The 26,089-nt window shown below is 33.7% G+C and overlaps 1 protein-coding gene across 4 annotated transcripts in view; it reads right to left on the bottom strand.

Moving 5' to 3' along the window:
* Positions 1-26,089, bottom strand: part of FSTL5 (follistatin like 5) — a 718,252-nt gene that overhangs the window by 464,511 nt on the left and 227,652 nt on the right. For all 4 annotated transcript variants that reach the window (XM_008519642.2, XM_008519644.2, XM_008519643.2 and 1 more), the window contains exon 4: positions 8,528-8,776. In XM_008519642.2, coding sequence (XP_008517864.2) covers positions 8,528-8,776 — 249 coding nt within the window. The remainder of the gene's footprint in view (positions 1-8,527; positions 8,777-26,089) is intronic.

Raw genomic sequence — 26,089 nt, 5'->3', positions numbered from 1 at the left:
ATTGTAAATGGGATTCTATTCTTAATTTCTCTTTCTGATACTTCATTGTTAGTGTATGGAAAGACAACTGATTTTTGTGTTGATTTTGAATCCTGAAACTTTATTGTATTCATTTACTACTTCTAAAAGTTTTTTGGTGGATTCTTTAGGGGTTTCTATATATAAAATCATATCGTGTGCAAATAGTGAGAGTTTCACTTCATCCTTTCCAATTTATATCTCTATTTCTTTTTCTTGCCTGGTTGCTCTGGCTAGGACTTCTAATACTATGTGAAATAAGAGTGGCAAAAGTGGGCATCCTTGTCTGGTTCCTGTTTTTAGAGGGATAGACTTCAGTTTTTCTCCACTGAGTATGATATTAGCTGTGTGTTTGTCATATAGAGACTTTATTATGTTGAGGTACATTGCTCCTATACTTATTTGATTCAGAGTTTTTACCATAAATGGATGCTGTATCTTGTCAAATGCTTTCTTTGCATCTATTGAGATGATCATGTGATTTCTATTCTTCATTTTATTAATGTGGTGTGTCATGTTGAAAGATTTGTGGAGGTTGAACCATCCAAGAATTCCTGGAATAAATCCCACTTGATCATGGTGTATGATCTTTTTAATGTGTTGTTGTATTTGATTTGCTACTATTTTGTTGAGGATTTTTGCATTGATGTCCATCAGTGATATTGGCCTGTAATATTCTTTTTTTCGTGTTGTCCTTGCCTGGTTTTTGTATCAAGGTAATGTTGGCCTCGTTGAATGAGCTAGGAAGCTTCCCCTCCTCTTCAAATTTTTGGAAGAATTTCAGAAGGATAGGTATTAAGACTTCTTTGAATGTTTGGTAGAATTCACCAGGGAAGCCATCTGGTCCTGGACTTTCATTTTTGGGGAGGTTTTTGATTACTGTTTTGATCTCCTTAGATTGGTCTATTCAATCCTCTATTTCTGCTTGATTCAGTTTTGGAAGGTTTTATCATTCTAAGAATTTATCCATTTCTTCTAGATTATCCAATTTCTTGCTGTATAGTTTTTCATATTATTCTCTTACAATCTTTTGTATTTCTGAGTGTCCATTGTAACTTTTTATTTTTCATTTGTCATTTTATTTGAGCCTTTTCTCTTTTTTTGTTGGTGAATCTGGCAAAAAGTTTGTCAATTTTATTAATTCAAAGAACCAGCTCTTAATTTGCATAAATATTTGCTATATCCATCTGGTCTAATGTGTCATTTAAGGGCAATGTTTCCTTATTGATCTTCTGTATGGATGATCTATCCATCTGTGTAAGTGGAGTGTTAAAGTCCCCTACTATTATTGTATTACTGTCTATTTCTCCTTTCATGTCTATTAATAGTTGTTTTATATATTTAGGTGCTCCTATGTTGGGTGCATAGCTATTTACAGGTGTTATATTCTCTTGTTGGATTGTTCCTTTTATCATTATGTAGTGCCTTTCTTTGTCTTTTGTCACAGTTTTTGTTTTAAAGTCTATTTTGTCTAATATAACTATTGCAGGAGGTAACTTTAGAAAGGCATGATACAAACCACTGGAAATTCAGATACTGATGACAGAAACATGTAGAAACAAGCCCTTAAAGTGATTATCACATAAGGGAACATATGAAATGATTCACATCTACCTGAACACACATCACTCAATAGACTGAAGCTCTATTGTAAGCATGAAGTTGATAAATGATTTATACCTAGATGATTTGGTATCTTAAACTAAAATCAAGCAGGTTGTATATTACTGCATCAAATTAACTTAAATATTTATTAATTGAAGATGTTTTTTATATTTTGCTTAACCAAGAGCAAAACAGCAACATTGTTAATTACCCATAACTTTCAATTATGCTGGAAAGTGCCAAATCTCCTTTATTTAATGCAATTCTCTCCAAATATTTTTTCATGCAACTATCTGGATGATAACTACCTGCAAAGTTTGTCAGTTTTTACACTTGGGTTTAAATTTCTATCTTTAAGAAGTTTCCAAATCTTCTCTGAAATTTCCATAGGCACCTCTCAGAAAGGATTTTAAAAGTGAAATGTAAATCAGACTAATAGAGAAAATTTTTCTAATGCATTTTCTAGAAGATTTTATTCCCAATTACATATGCTGAGTGTAATCAATGGAAAGTTTTTCATCATCCTGTTTTTGCAAAGAAATAATACATAGGAAAAATCAACTACATTGAAAAAGAATAGTTATAAAAAAATGTTCTTCACTTTGTAAGTTTCAGAAATATCACATTCGACATTTGAAAGTAGGATACTGAGAAAATGAACATAAGTGAAGGTGCCAGTGAGAGGTAATGACCGATGCAATATTTAAATAGCCTCAAGATAGAATAAAAATTATTAGAACTAATAAAATGTTCTTTTTTCTGTCACTATTGAATATTTTCTCATAAGTATTAATGGAATATTCATACACTATGAAAAACATGAAATAAAATATTAAAGTAAAATATTTATTTTATAACTTGAAACTGAAAAAAAATCTTATAGCATGAAAATGTACAGAAACAAGATAAGACTATCTATGTATTTGAGAGTTAAACTTAGCTTCTATATGTCACAAAAAGGGGAGAATTTGACAAAAATTAAACGCAATAAGAAATCCATTTAGCCTCTAACGTTCTTTTTGGGAGGGAGGGGAGTAAAATAACATTGTTACCAGTCCAATAGGTATTCTATTTGTAGTATAAGATAAGCAAAGTCAGCCTATAAAAATCCATGAGAAAGACGACTATGAGATATTCAAATAATTAATGTTTCTAAACTCATTATTTACTTTTTCTTTAAGTAGTCTTATCTAAGGTAGAAAACTTACTACCATCAATTGATCACTTATAATGTGGAAAATTCAATTCTGTAATAATTTGACCAGAGTCTTTTGATGCAAGATTACAATCTAATGTAAACTGAGAAGAAAGTATGTGTGGCTTCAGAGACTCAAGTTTGAAAATTTACTGCAACCCAAAGTTCACAGTTATTAAAGTTCCAGTCTTAAGCACAGTAATTATCTGTTACTGTGTTCTTCTATTGGGCCAAGAACTATGCTAAATGAATTACCATAGTGAGAAAGATTGTATTTATGTGATGTCAAATATTCACATGGAAATGTCTATTAAAAGTAAAATTTTAAAATCATAGGCAAGTAAGATATTATGGTATTGTAGACATAAGCAGAAGTATTTGGGGCATACATGCACTAAAAGAGAAGCCAGAAGCCCTCGCTTCCCATCCCAGTAGCATTAACTTGCTGTGAGTGTTGGAAGGCCATTTAAAAAATCTTAGACTTGTTGCCTTTTCTGTAGTGCAATGACTTCTTCTTATGATAAATTAACAATATAATATTTGTTAAAGTGTTTTGAAACAAACAGTACCCAGTGCATTTTTATTATTAATAGCTCTCTCCCTCTCTCTTTCGCTTTCTGGTAATATTTTAGTGCATTTGTTGAGTAGTCCTAACATCTAAATCCCTCATTTTTGGATCATTTTTCATTTTATATGTAAAATCTATCTATCACATATCAACTATTTAACTATAAAGGGAAGGTAAACACAAACAATATGTAATATTTCAGAATCTTTTAAAGAGTTTTCAAAAATCAGGGGAAAACAAACATTTGGTATAACATTAATAACAAATAGTGCATGTATGAATGTACACATTACAATGACTCCTAAAGCATGTCATGCAAGAGGTAATGCACAGGATTCTGTAGTTCACATTTTTATTAGAGAGAAGAATGGCAACAAAATGGTATTCTTAAATTTTATTAAATGCTAAATGCAAAATAAATGTTGAAAATGAAATATAACTCTGTTGATTTCCTGTCATCAAATTAAGAAAATTTTACTATGCATCTACTGAAATTTAGGAGATTAATAAAAGTGGTTTTGATGTTGCGGGTGCTGAATGTGATGAGAAGAACTGGAGCTTCTGAGTGTCAGAATTATGGCCTTGAAAGAGTTAATGTCCACTTATAGCCATCCAAACTATTAATTTCACCACCAACTTGTAGTTCTATTTGGCTAATACTGACTAAAACAAAACAGAACGAACATCTGAGTATCATTCTTTAAAGTTTATATATTTGTCAAAATTACTGTTTTTCATGAAATGGCATGAAAGACTGTTTAAACATAAAGTAGAAGCATTACAAAGGTGCTGTTTCAAAAACAGAAAAAAGCAATTGAAAAACACATGTGGATTAGCACATGGCATTTACTGATATATTTTAAAATATCATTAGCAGCCTAGTTTTCTAAACTAAGTTCTACAACTCCTGTCTTAAAAAAAAGTAAAAGAACCAATTAAAAATAGAATATGAATGCCTCTCTAGATTATACCAAAGAAAAAGAACACAATGTCAGATCTCATTCAAACAGCACACTCATAGCTGTAAAAACCATATTTTCCAAGTTGTTATTGTTTGTGATACTCATTTAAGCGCACAGAACATTTGCCTTTATGGCAGTTTTATTCTCAGCACAGTAAATGGCAAAAGGTTTTCTGTTCAATTGACTTTCTCATAAAAAGTTTAATTTCCTATTCATTTTGGCATGGCTTATATCTTGAGTTTCTTACTCCAGTTTCCATCTATACTCTGAGTAGGTAAATTCTGCTGTGTATGGCAGACTGACCTGTTGTCAAGGGTGAGAGGAAATTGTAATGTTACGAGTGAATTGCAGGAGTTAGAAAGCCCTTTACGGGTGGGAGCGGGGATGGAAAACTGACTTTAAGGCAAAACTGCCATCACAGTGAATAGGTAGAGATTACATATGTTAAAAAAAAACAAGACAACAGGCCCAAAATGGAATCACTTATGCTAAGCCCCATGCCATCAAATAAAGACTTAATTACAGTTTTGGCCCTCCTAGAGATGGAATCTTAAACCAGTCAATCAGGAATCACCTGATCAGAACAGTGAGCTATCAGCCTGATAGAACCCTGCCATCCCCTAAAGGAAAGTACCTTGCCTGAACCAATCTGCTTTTTGTTAGTGTAACGTTCTTGTCCCCTCTGCCTTCTGCCTATAAAAGTCTTTCATTTTGCACAGCTCTTTGGAGCTCTTTTCTAGCTGCTAGATTGGATGCTGCCTGACTCATGAACTGTTGAATAAAGCCAATAAGATCTTTAAAATGTTCTCAGTTGCATTTTGTTTTTAAATACATACAAAAATAGTAAGTTTTATGATTGTTAAGCATCATCAATAGTATTTGATAGCAATTAACAAATTCTACAATATTCTATATCCTATGATAGCCAGTTCCTGTGTTATCAGATAAATGTGAATAGAAATAAATCAGAAAATGTATGTTCTTAGATGTATTAAATGTTTTATCTATAGTTGCACAAATTATAAATTATTAAAGCAAATTCTTAGTAAATTCATATCTATATTTAAGAGTCAGTAATAGTAAATGCTGGACATACTACAGAGTTATTTAAATATTTAACACAAATGATAGAAAGAAGATATATAGATATAGTCATAGATATAGGTATATATAGATATAAATATAGAGATATAAATATAGATATAGATGTTTTTAATTTGGACTCTAATCTTAATTTTGAAACAATGAATCAATATACATGATTGCACAAATGTAGTCTATTTTTAGTAAGTTTAAATATAAATGCCAAACATAAATCTGATAAATTCGGTATATGAAATAAATAGGACTTAGCATAAAGTTCATATAATTAATGAATCATGCAAATACTACTTTCTTTAAAATTGTTTTCAGTATTTGCTAATATTTTTCAAGTATTTTTTTTAAATTAAAGTCTTTTATTTTTAGATAATTGTAGAGTCATTTGCAGTTATAAAAAGTAATACAGAGAGATTCCACGTACCTTTTACCCAGTTTTTACCAGTGGTAACATTTTGCAAAACCGTAAGATAGTATCATAACCAGGATATCAACTTTGATACTGTCTACTGATTTTACTCAGATCTCCTGTTCTATTTGTATTCCTTTGTGTGCGGGGGTGTCTGTTTATTTCTATTCCGTTTTACCACATGCATAGGTCCCTGTATTCATCACCATAGCCAAGAAGATACAGAATACTTTTAAAACTTAATTTTAAGGCACTAGTAATCTTTTAAAGCAGAAGTTAACAAACTTTTTTCTGGAAATATCCAGATAAAATATTTTTTAGACTTTGTAGGCCATATTATTTCTCTTGCAACTATTCAACTCTCCCTTTGTAGTGCAAAATCTCCCAAAGACAATTCCTAAACAAAAGAGTGTGGCTGTGTTCCAATAAAACTTTGTTTAAAAAAAAATGGGCTGTGACTGGATTTGCCGATAGGTTCTTGTATGTTGATTCCTATTCTGAGGTTTTCGTAATCCTCTCTTGTTAGATTTAAAAGTAATAAATCTTTTTTTCTAAGGAGGAAAACTCATTCCAGTATTTTGTTTTTACTTTTTTTATTTAAAAATATCTAATTAAACATAAGTTCTTAGCAGTTTTTGAACCTAATATTTTGATTTGCTTCTTCCTTTGAGCCATTACTGGAAACAATGTAAATTGCTGAAATTTCGCAGAAAATGCAATTCACAATGACAAGAACTAATTTTAGCCATCACAACAACGTCAGGCCTTCAGCTGTACAGAATCTTCTTTTATATCCCCAAACTCAGCCAATGGCACACGAATAAGACAGGCAACTTATTATTTTATTCTATATTATTTACTTCCTTTCTGCTGAAATAAAGTCTTTTATGACTTATATATATATGAGGCAAAACACCAAAACAAACAAACAGATGACCCACAAATTCTGAGACCTGGGAAATGTGCTAACTCTTGCTAACTAACCCAGAGAACATAAACGGAATTTTAATACTATGCATAATGAGAAAGTATTCTGAAGCAATCACAGATCTACCAAATACCCTTAGTATAAGTCTGAAGGACGAGTTTTTCAAACCGTTGTTTTATGAAGTAGCTCATAAGGAAGACAATATTCCTAGCTATATCCAGTTCATCTATCTCTATATCGATTTACATATTGAGTTGCATTATGCCTAAACATCCGCAATGAAGCAGAATATTAAGTACACTACATGGTTTTTCTCACATGATATTTAATATATGTTTCTATAGTCAATTGCTGGGTGTCAGCGGACAAAACCTCACCTTGAGAATATGATTCGAAATTAATTTAACAGCATATTATTTACGTAGCTTTATGATGTTATGCATCAGTGGAGCAGCAAAATTTCCACTGTACTATCTCAGGTCAAAATGACAGAAAAAAATCCTCTTTTATGAGTTTTAAAGCACAATGTTAATAGAATCAATTTTAGCTATTTGTAAAATAGATTTGATAAAAGAGGGGCATAAACTGAGCTTGAAACCTGAGTAGCTGCTATTCTTTCTGTAAAAGACGAGACTCTAATATCATAAAATTCTCTGTATATGTATTCAAGGTGCACATGGTTCAATATGATAAGGAAACCATTCTTATAATTTCACTTCAATTACATCTAAGGGCTTCTAGTAGCCACAACGACTACAGAACATTGTGTCTTATATCATTTGGAAAACTCTGTGCACCAATTTTTACCATCTTGGAAATAATACTTTGTTTATTCTACCAGGTTTGAGAAAGGAAAATTTTTAGTCGTTTTACCTTAATTGTTGGGTGAGTGAAGTACATTATATTTCAGTCATAAATTTCAGCTAAGAATGAAAATGTCAGACAAGTTTTTAAGTGTAAATATACCTCAGGAACATTCTAAGAAATAGAAATTTGATTCTGAGTTATAACTATTAATAAGCAAATATTCTCTCCAGTATAAATAAACAAAAAATAAGTTTATAAATAAAATATGAGATTAAAGATGTGCGATGATTTGTTTATACAGCATGTTAAAATAATTTGCCAAACTAGTAATTCAGCAGTACTTTTCCATAAAGTGACCAATGATTTCCAGTTTCATTAAAGTAAATACTGATACTTTTAAATTTTAAATTATTGTCATCTCATATTTACTGAGCTTAGCCTGAGTTCTTCATAGTTATTTCAGTGGGCATTTATGCGTTCCATATAATTTGAATTTTGTGGTACAAACTGAACCCATCATTTTTAATCAGGAAGAAATGAGATGTTATCACAGCATGGCTTGGCATTCGCTATTCCCTCAATTCCACTCCAGGTGCTTTTCACTGGGTGGATTTGGCCTGTTGACTAAATTGGCCACTCTGTATCCCTAAGATAACTACCATGATTGGGAAGCCATATGGTGCAAGGCTGTAAGCTGTATTAAATGTGTAGTCATATTTTGGCCAGCTTTGTTCTCATAACTGAGATTCAGAACTGTATCCATGCAAATTTCTATACTCTTGCTACTTATTAGTGTTAAGCAAGCTCACATTTTTTTCCTTTCCCTATTTAGACACTTGCTGATAAATAATCATGCTAAAATTTAAACTTAAAGGTACTAGTTGAAAAGATGAAAGAAAAAGAAGAGGGTGACACTTTAGGTTCCCCCTGCATTTACCTTTAAAGAAGCAATCTTCATTGTGAACAATGGTGATCTTTTGTTTTTTCAGGCAAGCGGCTCTGTGCACTTCACAGTGGTTTTCATAGAACTCTCCATCAGATCCACACACAGGTTTGTAGTGCCGTTTGCAAAGGTCCATGCAGGCACATTCTGCTTGCCCTGTCTCTCTGCTGATAACACAGTGCCTTCCCAAACCACAGTATTTATTTTCACAAGATCCCAAAGGGCCATCTTGAATCAGGAATCCTGGAGATAAAGAATAGAAAATCATTTGGATTCGTATGTACAAAGAATATGTGCATGTCAAACGAAAACAATATCAAAGAGAAATATAGTTTTATCAGGGTTCAATTGTTGTTCTCAGTGGAGAAAGCACTTGCATCAGAATCGGCAGATGAACTTTTTCACAGTGCCCTCAAGATTCTTCCCTTCTTCCCCTACTCTCCTTGAGCTCTCCCTCCCCAACAAGTATGAGTAGTGTGGTCCTTAAGGACAAGGTCTCTAAAGTTAAACTGCCTGAGTTCAAATCCTGGCTCTACTACTCATTAGCTTCACATCCTCTGATTAAATTACTTCTCTAGGCTAAACTGCCCCTATTTGTAACATGAGAATAACAGTGTAGACCATCTCCTAGAGTTGTAGAAAATATTACATGTAGTAATCCACAGAAAGCACATCCTTGGCACATAGTAAATTTCAATAAATGTCAACATTTAAATTAACAGAATTGTGGATAGGAGAAAGGAAACGTATGCATATAAGGCAGGAAATAGGAAGAGATAGGAAAGAAAAGCAGTGCCTTGAAAACTTCTTGCTGGGTTTTGACAACTGATCCTTTCTTATTTTGACCTTTGTCACTTAACAATCGCTGATGCATTTCATGACTAAATTAGAAAATCATAAAGAATACAATTTTCTTGTTACTTATTGAGTCTGAAAACCTCCACCGGCATCAGAAAAGTGGTGGATCCAGCAGTCTTGCACTAAAACCAAACTAAACAACTGGAATCCCTATGCTTTTATAAGCAGATCTGTTTTTTCTAATTTTGAGAGTTTTATCTGATTGCAAAGTAAAAAATGGCAATAACCTGAATATGTATACATATGAGAGAGAAACGTAGATATAGGTGTATACACACATTCATATATATATATATATAAACACATATAAACACATAGATATAATATGAATATACACATATATACATCCATATGTGTGTATGCATATTTTTAACATCAATGAGAACTATATATTGCAAAGAAAGAAAGATTTGAGAGGTTATAAACATAAATTACAGTAATTTTCTTAGATAATTAGCACATATTTCAGCTTGTTGGTTTAAAACCATCTCTCTACATGATGACATTGTAATGATTAAGAACATAGATTTTGATCCACAGTTTAAATCACAGCTCTACCAGTTGCAAACTTCAGAATCTTGAGTGGGTACTTAACAAATATCTAATTCAGTTTCTTCATCTGTGAAATAATAGCATATGTTCTATCTAGATTAAACGACTTGACACATAAAAACCTCCGTTATTATTATTATTAATATCTTTTTACAAACTAAGTTTCATAAGGATAGACATGCAAATGAAAAAGTATTTAAAGAATCAGTTTTATGTGTTTGTTTGTTTGTTTTTGAGAAAGATTAGCCCTGAGCTAACTGCTGCCAATCCTCCTCTTTTTGCTGAGGAAGACTGGCCCTGAGATAACATCTGTGCCCACCTTCCTCTACTTTATATGTGGGACGCCTTCCACAGCATGGCTTGCCAAACAGTGCCATGTCTGCACCCAGGATCTGAACTGGCGAACGCTGGGCTGCCAAAGCAGAACCTGCAAACTTAACCACTATGCCACCGGGCCGGCCCCTTTATTTGTTTTTTTTAAGTGAAACCCATGTAACACTTTTATTTCCATATATATATGTACACACACACATATGTGTATACATACATATTTCCAAATGGAGTTAAGCAAAATTAAAATTACAAAAAACCCTAACATTATCAAGGATATAATTTTAAAAACTAATATTTTTTGATAGTAATATAAATTGGAACAAATTCTCTTGAAAACAATTTTAAAATATTTGCACTTTTTGATATCATATTTCAATAGTTGTGAAAATACTCTATAAAATTTGAAATAAAAAATCATACACTTTATTGAATAAAGCTTCCCCATGTAGTGTTATTTTGAATAATTGATAATGAATGACTCACTGAAATATTTTAGTACATATTGGAAAATATATTTACTACAGTAGTTTGTGAAGTTTGGCATGCACTAGAATGGCCTAGAGAAGTTGATAAAACATATATTCTGCCTCTACTTAACCCTAGGGTTTCCTATTCAATAAATCTGGGGTTCAGCGCAAAATTAGTACTTCTAAGTACCCAGGTGATGATGACACTGTTGTTTCTGGGATCACACTTTTCGGCCTTTGACTTAATGAATTTCTAATTAAAATAAACATAACGCAAAGAAAAAGATTAGGTAAACAATTATCAAATGCTCGTAAGTGGAAAAAATGAAGAGTTCATGCTACAATTAAAACCATATAAAATAATGCAAATATTTGGAAGAAAGTAGTAAAAGATATGGAAAAACAAACACGACTGATTAGCTAGGTGGATACAACACTGGGCAAATTTTTCGACTTTTACATTATTGCTTTTTAATGTTCAGTGCAATACATTAAAACAGAAATTCCAAAATTATGTCAATTATAACTATAAACAATGACTGATTTCAATTTGGAAATTTTTTCCTTCATTATACCAGTACTTATGCAAATTGTTGATCTGCTATTTACAGGATCTAAAATTGGACTGCCATTATACCACAGGAATTTGACTCACATAGCTGTATTTTGCATAATTTTATTTCTTATATTTTTTCTATTTTCTTACCATCTTACTAACAAATAGTTTCTTGCTATCAAATAAAGAGCTCAAGATTTATCGAGTATTTTATTTATTTTGTATTATCAAAGAACCAGTTTAATGTTTATCATGAGAGTCTGATCATTTCACCTGTGAGTCACTCATTGAGGTGGCTAACTGAGTCAGTACAATTTCTTTTTGTGGGGAGGATTGTCCGCTGCCAAATGAGGTCATTTCTGACATATCTAGGCAGGTGAGTATGTGTCCCAGATTCTCTCCTCTTAAATTTCTCCTCTTAAAGCTTCTACTCCAGTTTAGAGATTTATATTAGGATATTGGCCATTTTGTAAAAGTTAATGAACTATTTTACACTAGCTAGAAGCTGTGTGTTGCATGTAGCTGCTATGATTAAAGGAAATTTAATTAATTCATATGCAATCCGAAAGAAAGCTCATATTAAGTAAATGAATAGCTAGAACATATCCTTTCTGACAGTAATTATCCATGACTAATGCTGAACTTAAATTTCAGCTGAGATTAAATCAATTTAGTCTGATCAACATGTCAAAGATTTCTTTTAAGTACATTCAGTCAGATAACACACTAAATGAATTTTAATCAAGGACTTATATCTTGCTATCTCATAACTTAATAAAATAACATTAGCTCTCCAAAAAGTGCTGTACAGTTAACAAGTATGTCATTTTATAATTTCTATGCCTTTGGGGCTTTACAAAATTTACTCAAATACATTTAAAACAAACAAACAAAGCTGAAACATTAAAAGCTTAGAGATACCAAGTCATAAAGCAACATAGTTCTACATAATTCTAAAGATGGCATTTTCAGATTCTCAATCAAGATGCAATTGTCTTCAAGTGATTTATATAATATACACTTTATCCAACAGATCCTTATTATAGAGTGGGTCTAAACTGAAATAAACTTTTGTAAAATCTAATTAGTTTTTTGTGCAAAGTTCTAAATTAATTGCTATAGGATAGAAAGTACCGTCACTGACACATTTTCTAGTGGATGACCAAGGGCATAAGGCAGGATTGGAGAGTGCCGAAGTAGAGAGGCAAAGACTTAGGGGCACAAAAGAGAGTGAAATGGGTAATACCAGGTATGACCTCACAGACAATGTATCAGGCCACAGTACAGGTTATGTCTGAGGAGTGGGTCAGGAGTTCAGAAGGCTGAAACAGGGATAGACAGGGTAGGAAACAGACTGATGCTGCATTTAAAACAGTCACAGCAGAGGGAGGGAAGAACCAGATTTTGATGAGCTAACTATCTCTAAATATTATAGCAGAACATAAACATAATTGATTGAGTGCCAAGTTATTTGAGGTATTAAATATTTCACAAAACTGTGTAATGTTAAAAGTACAAAAGATATGTATTATGTTAACTTTGGCTTGTTAAAAAGAACAACAGGTTTTTGGTCAGAGAACAGGATGATAGTCTTTGCTTTTCTGTTATATATTTGTCTGACCTCAGTCAGGCTGTAACCTCTTTGGGCCTGATGTTCAAATGGTAAAAAAAGAGGGAACTCATAAACCATCTTTAGAGTTACTCTCATCAAACAATGCTTTTATTTAAGAATGATTGGTCAAATACGGTTTCTAATAAAAGCTAGTGTCTGAAAAATATACTTAGTGAGCTTTCTCTAGAATGCTTAATATTTAAACTTCACCTGCATTAAATAATCATATACTCACAATTCTCTCATTTAAATCATATTTGCATACTCTAGAAATAGCCTCAGCTATCCAAAAATGTAACATTATTTTTAAGTTGAATTTTCTAAATTGCTATTTTTTCTAAGATTTCATTATTATTTGTTTTGTTTTTGTATCATGTTCATAGTTACAAAAATGGACCTTAAAATCAGAGTCCTCTATTTGTTATGTGAGATGATGCCCTGAAAGTGCCTGGCATAGAGTATGTTTTTAACAAATATAGTTATTATTATTATTAAGAATTACAACTCACTATGGATTTTGCATGTAGACTATATTGACATAAAATTATTGGAAGGAATAAAGAACAGCGTTTGACAACTCTAGTTTTTATTACGTCCGTTGGAAATGTATTTATGAGAGTGTTGAAACATGTTTCCAAATAATACACCTGAAATTTTCAGGAGGACTTATTGTATAAGAATTTCCCTCATCTGAAAAAAATGGAAAAAAAGACTAACACTTATTTAATTCCATATTTTGATTTAGAAATAAGTATAATATTTTGGTGACATTTTGCTATCCACATAAGAAAAAACCGTGAAACTCCAGTAAATTCAAAACACAATTTCCTGTTGCACACTGTAAACTCTAACAGAACTCATTCAGTCCTCACAAACTTCATGGCAAGTGGTCGTTCCAGGAACTACTCCAATACCTGCAGAAGATCGAGCACAGTATGATCTTTTCATGGCCATTAATGATCGGGATGTGTATTTCCTGCGGCTATTTTGTGAAGTAGGTCGGAAAAGGCTGCCTGCTGAAAGTTTGCCTAGTGTGCCACTATTGGAAGACAGTTTGAACGGTCACGTGTCTATAGTTCAGCAAATTTGGAACCTTTTTCTCCATCTTATTTTAAACAATCCATTGGATTTCTGCAAGCAGCGTCATGTAATTCTGCAATCGGATGTATTTTAAAAGAAGTAAATATGGAAAAGATAACTCCAAAAAAAAAAAAAAAGCCAGGGATTCAGTTAAATTGCATCCATCCAAATTACAGTTTCTGTTTAATGCAAATGAATTTTCCCCAGTGAAGATGATTTTTGATTTGTCGTTTCAAAAGGTTAGATGATTTGAGATCACTAATATGGCAACAGTTACTTCTTTTTTTTTTGTTTAAGATTGGCACCTGAGCTAACATCTGTTGGCAATCTTTTTTTTTTTCCTTCTTCCTCTCCCCAAAGTTCCCCAGTACATAGTTGTATATTCTAGTTGTAGGTCCCTCTGGTTGTGCTGTGTGGGATGCTGCCTCAGCATGACCTGATGAGTGGTGCCAGGTCTGTGCCCAGGATCCAAACCAGCAAAACCCTGGGCCACCGAAGCGGAGCGTGCGAACTTAACCACTTGGCCATGGGGCCTGCCCCTGCTTCTTATTTGATATTCTCAACTGCAGTATGATAACTCTAATTATGACGGCAAAACACTGAAAGAGCCTAAGACACACTCTCAAAACTCCCACCTCAACTGTGACCTTGATAACAAAAATTTTTCCTAATCATTAATTTTATACTTTCCAAGTTCCATCTAGGACCTGAGATTTCTCTACCAATTTAATATCCCTAACCCATTAAGAACTTAGAGTAGTACTTATGGTTACACATTTTACCAGATAAAAATGCTTTCATCATGTGTGTGATTTATTTAGGTCATAGAAATGGGTTGGAAGCCAAAGAAATCTCACTCAATAATAGTTTCCATTAGTAGTTAAAAATGTCTTGGCATTATAGACAGGGCAGTAGATAGAGAGATAGACAAAATAGATAAACAGATTATGGGTGAATTTATGGTATTTAAAATCTCCTTTTAGATGACTATGATTATCAAAAGCCAAATATTTATTCTAAAATCTTTTAATTCTGCAAAGGCTTTGAGTGATAATTTTTAAAAAGTTTCTCCTTTTGCTTGGTAGTTAACTGACACTCTCCCCTATGAATAATTTTGATGCATATAATAAGAAAATAAATCAATTAGCAGCCATAAAAGAAAAGTATTTTATTTTATGTAAGTCTATGCAATGATAAAGACATACGCTTAATCATCTGGGAGAATTAAAATTTTTCAGGCTTTGGAATAAACCTAAAACTTTAGAAACATCTTATTTCTTATTAAAATTTAAAACAGTAAACTTTCTCAAATTATTAGTAGCAGTAGTTTATTCTCAAATAAGAGCAGTAGATTATTCTCAAATAATATACATATTTTCACATAAAAAATGTTAAATAGCAAAATACAAATTTTAAAGTGAAGATGAAACGTTGTAATAGAAGGGTAGATTTGGCTCAGATTTCTGATAATGCTGATCATTAGAGTCAGACCAGCCATATGGCTAATAGGGAATTGAGACAGAAATGAAGATATAACAATTTCTGTTATAACTATAGGAATAAATGACTGCTAAAAGAAGAATATTGCTTTTAGAATTTAAAAGTTTTAATTTTAAAATCCACTTAAAAATTACTTTTAATATTTTAATATGCTTAATTTCTTTTGAAAAATCACTTTCTTTATTAAAAGGTGTTTGTAATGCCTTGATTTTTATTTTTAATTAACAGACCTTATTTTCTTTGAGCATTTTTAGGCTCACAGCCAAAACGAGCAGAAAGTACAAAGAGTTCCATAAGACAGTCACAAAAAGACAGAGCATGATTTCACTCAGGTGAGCTTCCTAGAGTAATCAAAATCATTCAGGCGTAAAGTAGAATGGTAGCTGACAGGGGCTGGCAGAAGGGAAAATGGGGAGCTACTGTTTAATGGGTATAGAGTTTCAGTTTTGCAAGGTGAAAAGAGTTCTGGAGAACGTTGAAGAGTGGTGATGGTTGCACAACAACAGGAATGTGCTTGATATCATTGAGCTGTTCACTTAAAAATGATTGATAGTAGTTTTTACATTGTATGCATTTTACCACAACAAAAGAAAATTGTAAAAAAAAAAATTAAGGTGCAGAGAGTTCTTACATATCCCCCCCAAAAGAAAACATACTGCCTTCTCCACCATCACCATCCAGCACCAGTAAGGTATATTGGTTACAATCCATGCACCAACACTGACATGTTGTTATCAAGCAAATTCAATAGTATGTATTAGAATTCACTCTATTCATCATATTTATCCTCTCTCTGTTTCCATGAACCCCTGGGCATCACTGACTTTTTTACTGCCTCCATGGGTTTGCCTTTTCCAGAATGCCATATAGTTGGAATCATATAGCAAGCAGCTTTATTAGATTGATTTCTTTCACTTATCAATATGCGTTTAAGGTTCCTCCAAGTCTATTAGTGGCTTGATAACTCATTTCTTTTTAGTGAGGAATAGTATTCCATTTTTGGGATGTGCCGCAGTTTTCCATTCAGCTTCTGAAAGACATCTTGTTTGCTTCCAAGTTTTGGCAATTTTAAAGAAAGCTGCTATAAACACTCATGTGCAAGTTTTTGTGTGGACATAAGTTTTCAACTCATTTAGCTAAATATCAAGGAATGTGATTACTGGATTGTATGGTAAGAGAATGCTTAGTTTTGTAAGAAAGTGTCACACTGCCCTCCAAAGTGGCTGTACCATTATGCATTCCCACCAGGAATGAATGAGAGTTCCTGTAGCTCCACATCCTCTCCAGCACTTGATGTTGTGAGTGTTTTGGATTTTCACCATTCTCGTAGGTATCTTATTGTTGTTTTAGTTTGCATTTCCCTAACGACTTAGTACACTGATTATCTTTTCATCAGTGTACTTGCCATCTCTATATCGTCTTTGGCGAGGTCTCTCTTCAGATCTTTTGCCCTTTTTAATTGAGTTGTTTCTTTTCTTATTGTTGAGTTTTAAGAGTTCTTTGTGTATTTTGGATAACAGCCTTTTGTCAGATATTTCTTTTGAAAATATTTTCTCTCAATCTGTGGCTGGTCTTCTCAATCTCTTGACACTGTCTTTCACAGAGAAGTTTTTAATTTTAATGAAGTCTAACATTAATTTTTTTGTTTCATGGATTGTGCCTTTGGTGTTGTACCTAAAATGTCATTGCCAAACCAAAGCTTATTTAAATGTTCTCTTATGTCATCTTCTAGGAATTTTATAGTTTCGCATTTTCCATTTAAGTCTATGATCCTCAAAATGGATAATTGATTTAAATTTTAAATAATTGATTTAAGTTTTTGTGAAAGATGTAAGGTCTCTAGCTAGATGCTTTTTTTTTTTTTTTTCTTTTAACATATAGATGTCCACTATTTCCTTGCTCTTCTGTCAAGGATTAGTTGACCATGATTATGTGGAACTATATCTGGGCAGTCTATTCTATTCCATCGGTCTTTTTGTCTCTTCTTCCTCCCGTACAACACTGTCTTAATTACTGTAGCTTTATAGTAAATCTTGAAGTCAGTTAGTTTGTCTTCCAAATTTGTTCTTCTCCATCATTTTGGTGTGGCAATTTTGGGTCTTTTGCCTCTTCATATAAACTTTAGAATCAATTTTTCCATATCCATGAATCATTTTGATGGTATTTTAATTGGAAGTTATTTATTTTTATAGAATTTGATACAGAATGTAGATAAGAGGTGGCAACTTTAAAAATTGCCAATGTATGCAGTTAGTGGGAAAATATACTCATAAACAATCCTAAGTATTACTTTAGAGGACATAGATATGAGTGTGTGTGTGTGTGTGTGTGTGAATAAATAAAAATATATGCCTTCTTCATGATTGGTTTTTAAAGCCTAGTTTATCCTAAAATCATTACCTAGAGAAAATCTTATGCAAAAGCCCAATATGTAAAATAAATCAGAGTCACCATTCTAGTTGAACCAGTGGTGAGAGTCACAGATGCAGCTCTGCCTAGGCCTCCTGGTGTCCTCTAAGGAAAAAGCGAAACTCAGGACTGCCACAAAGCACTAGACTAAATAGTTTCTCATTTTTCCAAAGAAATGTATATTTGATATGTGGCTGCTTATACCTACTCCTCCTTTTCTTTATACTTACTGCATTATAAACAAATTCTAGAGGTGTTTAAGAGTCTTATCTATAACAGTTGTCATAAGATCAATTTATTGGAAATGTCCTTTAAATGTTTGCGTTCTTCCAGTTCTGAGTCTTAACCAGCAGTGTGGTGATCAACGTGTAACAGAAAGAGCTGCTTGTAGCACTTGCCAATTACTGTTTTGTAAAATATTTCCGCAATATCTATTTCAAGGTACAAACATACCATTTCTGAGCCTGAATTTAAGAAGTGTGCACAATTGTCTTTCCTAAAGCAGTACAAGCCGTCTCCAGCACAACCGAATTTTTAGCCTCGGCATCAATCTAAAAAGTCAGTGATTATCAAATGCTACCAAGGAAAACATGTTTGAATTAAAACACTGATTATTTCATTCATTTCTTCAACAAAACTTGAGATCTAACATTTGCAAAAGAAGGACATTTACTTCCTAAGAATCAACTTACTACCATAACTGAGATACCATATTTCCACGAATAAGTTATAAAACTTCAATATCAGTCATCTTTGAGGTTATTGGGTTTGTTTTTCTCTTTTGATGGTTTAGGCCAGTGTTAGGGAGGGTTTTCTGAAATGGCAAGGGATGGGAGATAAACACACTGACCTCAGGTTCAGAACTCACAATTCACTACCTACAATTCCTATTCCTGTTCACATGTTCCTATTCAAGTTCTTTAGACTTTTAAAGAAAAATTTTATGACATAAAGCACTCTCTTTACTCTCATCAACTCATTTCCTTCAACCTCCCACTTCTCTCTCTACCAACTGTGCTTCAAATCTGTTTCACATCTAACTTCTCCAAAAACTTTTTTATTCTCTGAATCCTCCCAATTCCTCTAGTTTACGTGTTTGGAATAAAAGCAGATTTTTTTTTTTGGTTTTCATGCACTTACCTTTCTTGAAGTAACAGACACAGATTCAAACCACTGCTTGAATTGGACAAAGGTCAAAGAGGAAATAACCGAATACTACCTCAAAAGTACTATGTCACCACCATAATGGAAGGACACATAACTAGCTCTAGTAGGATCCTGGAAGGCACTCTAAAGGAGAAAAGACCAGTTATATAGAGAAGAGAATCGTGAAAGGAAAGTTAGAACAAAAGTGTGCATATATGCACAGGGTGATTCAATGTTGCTAAAGTGTAGAGATTATGACTGAAATTGTTAGAAGATATGGTTAGTGAATTGGGGAAAGGATGGTAATAGACAATCCTGCAGGCAACGTTAAGGATATGTTGCTAGGGTAGTAGAAGCTAGTATTTAGTAGTTTTAAGAAGGAGTCTATGTGGAGGATAGAAAAGAAACAACACAAGTGAGGAAGCTACCACCATGGTCTAGGTGAAAAAAATGTGAGGCAGAACAAGGAGGGCTATGAGAAAATCAATTTATGGAACAATATAATATGAGTTGTAAAGAGAGGAGGCAAAAAGCAAATCTTTGAGCAAAAAGAAAGGAATTAAAAGTGATTATAAACAAATATAATTTTGTGTATAGCATGGTAAGTTGCTGAAGGAATTTTTAAGTAATAGTCATAACATTCTTGAAAAACAACACTAAGCACAAGGAAAACAAATAATTGGCTGTAAATTAAAATGACACAGTTGAGGAGGAAGTTCAAACACCTTTAATTGCATCAATCTGTAAAGTTGTGTTATTTTTCATCAATACTCAGTCTTCTCTCATAGCAGAGTAAAGAAGTAAGCTTACAGCACTATTCAGAATGATGGTTCAACTTGTGGGGTGTGGTGGAGGGATCTGAATGGACGAAAAGCAGAAGCAACTCAAAAGAAAGTACTGTAGACTGGGTACAAGGAGCAGGGTCTAACGACAAATTCTTGCCTGGTAAATTCTTTTAGTACTTTAATATCACTTATAGTCATGGAATTAAGCCCAACATTTTCTTTTCAGCTGAAACAACAACCTATTGTGATGGTCTCTAATACATATGAAAATAAGAAATTCTCTTTCCATTTCCCAGTTACAGGGACTTTTTGTTAAACGTAAAATTGCCAAAATCCTAAGTCCTTTGTTTTAAAGATACTGTTTATTATCTCCTTTATGTTCATAAACTCTGATATTTATCTGCTTTTCTCATGTATCTGAAAATTAAGCTCTACAAAGCAGAAATATAATTTAAATATCTTAAAACTAATTAACCTACCAATAAAAATGATTATCACATTAGAATTTTTAATATGTATATATTTAAAATCCCATTTAGCCTATGTCCCACTGTAAGTGAGCATGAGTGAGGTCATCTTGTTACGCTAAATGACCCCAGCTCCTCCTCTGTGTGACTACTCACTGCTCTGCACATACTCTAAAAAAATCCACATGCTTTCCTCGTTTACGGCCTCTGCTTATGTATGTACTCTCCCATATCATGATGAATTAAAACTTTGTTCTATGAGTTTCTCTCTGGGAACAGACTGACCACAGGCAGGAAACACACCTACGAGGTATCCATCACAGCTGACAGAAGAATGGAACAATGTGATGCCTGGAGCCCATCATGCCTGAGGCCAACATCCCTAGACACGCCCTGCCCCATCCCCCCATTTTCCCTATATAACTGCCTCAAGATTCTGTAGTTTTTGAAGATGATTTTTTGAGACATTAGTGTGCCATGTTCCCGATTATGCTGGCCAATCAAATTAAGGCTTCCTTTCTCTATCCCTGACCCATGATTAATTGGTTCAGATCACGGTGATCAGAGCAAGCCCATTGCTGAGGATCACCACTATGACATCCAGGTTGCTGATCTTATTAATTTATCACTATTCTGTAGCTCTCTCTCTCTCTATTTTTTTTTAGGAAGATTAGCTCTGAGCTAACATCTGCCACCAATCCTCCTCTTTCTTGCTGAGAAAGACTGACCCTGAGCTAACATCTGTGCCCATCTTCCTCTACTTTATACATGGGACACCCGCCACAGCTTGACAACAAGTGCCATATCCACACCAGGGATCTGAACCGGCTCGCCCCGGGCCACCATGGCAGAATGTGCAAACATAACCGCTGCACCACTGGGCTGGCCCCATCATTTTTAGTTATTTTTGAAGATTATTTTATTAATTTTATTGGTTAATACAGTTGTTTTCTTAGCCTTCTGAATATTTTGTTTGTGGTGTTCTTCCCATCATTGGCTTCTAGTTACTTTCAAACAATTTGATAAATCCTATGTAAGTTGTATAACAAAACAAAACATTACACTACAATACACAAAAAATTTTTTTTATGTTTTAATTTACATATGATGATCTTCTCTACACACCTTTATATCATGTGTAATTTGCTTAGATAATATTGTTTTTCTGTTTTATGTTGTTGGCAGACAGATATGGCAGGTTTGGTATAAATTGAGAGGAAGTTATTTCACAATTGGCATCTCACTCTCCCTACCCTGCTAACACATCTGGCAGCAACGCCCTTCTTCAGGGGTTTCTCTCGTTAAACATTTCAGGCTCCAGGGCCATAGGATATCACTGGAATGATATTTCATGGTGTTTATAATTTGGTGGCTGTCCTTGTTTCTTTTCTCTACCCATTTTCTCCTTCATGAACGTAGAGGTTATATTGTAGAACTCTCTACATGAAGGTAATCACCTAAGTACTGAAAAGGATACTAAGATACATATCATGTGCTTAGGCTCAAAAGGGCCTTATATTTTAGTAGTGATTTGATATAATTAAAACATTAGTATTTTATAATTTAAAAAAAGTTGTCACATGGGAGATACAAAATGATATGAAATTTTGGAGGAAGAAGACATTTATTTGAAAGTAATAAAAGCTTCCTAACAGAAATCAGATTTGATTAGGGATTTAAAAAATATGATTAGGAGGGGCTGGCCCAGTGGCACAGCAGTTAAGTTCTCACGTTTTGCTTTGGTGATCCGGGGTTTGTCAGTTCTGATCCTGGGTGCAGACCTGGGCACTCCTTGTCAGGCCATGCGGTGGCAGGTGTCCTAACTATGGAATAGAGGAGGATGTGCACAGATGTTGGCTCAGGGCCAGTCTTCCTCAGCAAAATAATAAAAAAAAGAGGTGGGAGGATTGCAGCAGATGGTAGCTCAAGGCTAATCTTTCTCAAAAGAGAAATATGGTTAGGATTTTGACAGGTGGAAATTGTTTAGAAAAGGAAGGGTATGGGAAGATAGGAAAGCAATATTCTATGTCGCACAAAACTTGACTCTTCTATCATTTTTATATTACCCTTACAAGTGGTTTCAGAGTGATAATTTCCTAAGTTGGTAAGCCAATTCTTTCTCCTTGTACCAATAAAGGAAAGCTAGCAGAACCTACTTTTTCTCTTCTTGAACAGATTATTTTTAAATAATTACTTACAATATATTTATATATATTTTCAAATTACATAAAAATCAGCACCAATATAGCTTTTTCTATGTAGTTAGTTCTTTGAGTGGTAGCTCTGAAGTAGAGAAGAAAAAAATAATTAATAACTACCATTTATGTATACTGACTAAAGTATTTTCCTAAGCATTTTTCCTCCTTTGATCTTTGAAACAATACCATGAAATGTGTTATTTGTTTCCTTGTTTTACAAATAAAGAAGAAACTAGCTCAGAATGGTTACTTATCATGTCCTAGGTCGTACAACTGGTAAGTGATGGTGCAAGGCTTCAAACTCATGTCTGCTTGAACTATTAGGCATTATATTATTCTGCCTGGATTGTGCTCTGTATGTTTTAATAATTCTGGTGGAAAATATAGGAGATATATATTATAGGCCATTGAAAGGTAAAATTTGAGCTTAGTAAAAAGTTTAGGAATCTGAATTTGACAGCCGTCTGTATAAAAGGATAGAGGAAGATATGAATGAATGTGTTGTAAAAGAAGTAATATAGCTGGAAGAGTTGGAAATCTAACAAGTTGGACTTTGGGAAAGTTTTTCAAGGAGACTCAGAGTACCATCACCTTTAGTCATCAAAGAACTGCTAACTTGAAAAAATCTCATTTGCTCCTAGGAGCATTGGACCTGGAATCTGACTGCCTAGGTTTGAAACCTGGCTCCAGCAGTAACTGGTTGTGTAATCTTGGAAATTTTCTTAGTTTCTTTTTGCTTTAGTTTTTTCATCTGTAAAATGGAGATGGTAATAGAACTGATCTCATAAAGTTATAAATTAATGTATGTAAAGCCCTTAAAATAGTACCTTTCAGATAATAAATGCAACGTTAATGTTAGTTATATCAACATCAATATTGTTGCTACTGTTGTTATTGTTATCACATTTCATTCTAATAAAGAACTAAAAAAGTAGGCAATTTTCAAAGGAGTTATAATTCAAAGTTTATGTGCTATTTAATACTCATTGAAACAATACTTAACATGATAGGCTCCCACATTAGTCTACAAATTACTTAACCTTCAATGATTCAATAGTATGGTGCCATGTTGATTATATTACAGAAATAATCATTATATGCAAAATGTTCTTAAACAAAGTGTGGCGAGCAATTTAATTTTGGATCTCCTGATCATATTTCTTCTATTGTAGGAAATTTCTTGTCCACATTGTCAATGTATCAAGTAATGGAAGTAAGACCACTTCCAGTTCCTGCTTAATCATTCTATTTGGCACAAGAGCTCCAGTTTGGCAGGGCATTTGTAAGGAGACAGTAAAGAGAGGATTGAGAACATCAAGACAGTAGGCAGAGAAAACTTTGGAGACCAGTTATCCTCTCAATTTTGATTCCTACAGGATCTTTGTTTCCAGTTTATTCTCTGTTCTCAGGTTCACCGCGTCAGTGCTGCAGAACTCCCTGCCTTTCCTCAACAAAAGGTGTCCAACAAGGTCAACAATCTCATCACGTCTTTCTGAAAAAGGCAGTCCTATATTGCCTCATAATCGTCTATTTATCAATAACTTTCCTCATAAACCTAAGGAAGCTGGTGGTCACTGAATGCATCTCTGCTATGAATAGTCTGTTTGATACTTAGGGCAACATAATCAGAGCCATCTCTTTAATGGCCAGGAGGAGGTAATTAAAGGTTGGGCATCTTGGCAGGACTTTTCATGGAATTCTTTGAGAGAAGATGAGGACTTCTTCGAGCTGCTGGGTATCATATTCTGCCTTCTCCTTTGCACGTGTCTCCAATTGCTTCTGATTCTAGGTCTTTTTTGCCCTGTATCAGTTTCCTTATATTAAACTTTTATCCAATCAGGCTCAATGGACAGATTTTCCTCCTACTCTTCTCAATGGTCCTACTGACAACAAATAGGATAAATCTACGTATACTTCAAAAATAGTCTTATGAGAAATGCATAGACTTAAAGGCTCTTCCCTGAACCTTTTATTAAATAAACAAACAAACAAAAAGGAACTACCTTCACTCAGTATACGGCTTCCTTTAGTAAAATTCAGATTAAAGTTTCTCAACAATTGCTACTTTTGAGAATTGTAGAAATTAAGAAAGAAATGAAGTATCCTTTACATATATTTTACACATACACACAATACACATAATCTAACTATGTGTATGTATATATACACCATACAGATATTTTCCTCTTAAGTGCACTTCTGGTTTACCACAGCGTATTGAACACAGGAGCATCATTTTGCTCCCTGCGCAAATCCTTCAAAGCCACTAAAAAGAAATTATTTTAAAAGATATACACAAGGATAAGGAGAACTGGACAGAAGATGAAACAAAATATTGGAAGTTGAAAAGCCTATGGATAAGTGGGGACTAACTTAGTGGCCCTAATGAAGCTGACTCCCAACCTTGTGTGGTGGGTAAAGCTATAAACCTTATTTACTGCACAGATTCCTCAAAATAATACATAAACTAGCAGCATTAAGTATCTCAGGGTATGAGATTCACAGTGATTTTAAAATATGGAGGCCTGCTGAAAATTGTTTGAGAAGTTAAATTACTACATCCCCTCCACTGCACAATCCTCGTAGAAGTCTGGAGATTAATTCACTCAGGACACAGACCATACGGAATCTGAAGAATTGTGAATGCTGGATGCAGTGAAGAGCAGTTCTCTCCTCAGTGCATTCCATCCCAGCATCCTGCAAGAATGTGACAGTCATAGGCATGTCCTTTCGGCAGGTGATTGAAAGACTCTTCTCTAGGGAATCTGTAACCTAATATCGGGAGTTCCCTAAAATTGATCCACTCGGGTTACCGACAGTGAAGTTTACAGTCGGAAAACCTTACCCAGTATGCAGAAATTCCAAACGAACTTTTTGGTATCTCTCTCTTAATCAAAGGAAGAAAACCAACATTAACTGGACATCCAAAGAAACCATCCAGCATGGAAAATAAGGCCAAGATAAACAAACAGATAAAAATAATGTGAAATGAGAATATGCAGGGAGAAAAGTACTACAAAATTCAAACCAAATAAAATCTGTAGTTTATACCCTCATAAAAATAAAAGATAATAGTTAACCCCTGAAATAAGAATAAGAAGATTGGGGCTGGCCCAGTGATCTAGTGGTTAAGTTTGTGCACTCTGCTTTGGTGGCCAGAGGTTCATGAGTTCAGATCCTGGGTGTGGACCTACACACTGCTCATCAAGCCATGCAGTGGTGGAGTCCAACATACAAAATAGAGGAAGACTGGCACAGATGTTAGCTCAGGGACAATCTTCCTCAAGCAAAAAGAGGAAGATTGGCAACAGATGTTACCTCAGGGTCAATCTTCCTCACCAAAAAAAATGAAGAAGAAGAAGAAGAAACTTTATAAAAACCAAAACCAGCTATTGGAATTTTAAAACCTGACACTTAAATAAAAACTTCAAGAAGGAGTCTAGACAATAAAGTTAAAGAAATCTTACAGAAAATAAAGAAATATAAAAAATGATAACACATAGGAAAGAAAATATAAAACAACACAGATATCACTTCCAGAATTCTAAAGTCCAAATAATCAAAGGTCCAGATGGAGAGGGGGAAAAAAAAAA

Source organism: Equus przewalskii, chromosome 2 (genome assembly GCF_037783145.1).
Source record: "Equus przewalskii isolate Varuska chromosome 2, EquPr2, whole genome shotgun sequence".
Classification (NCBI taxonomy): Eukaryota; Metazoa; Chordata; class Mammalia; order Perissodactyla; family Equidae; genus Equus; species Equus przewalskii.
This window is presented reverse-complemented; position numbering and strand designations above follow the sequence as displayed.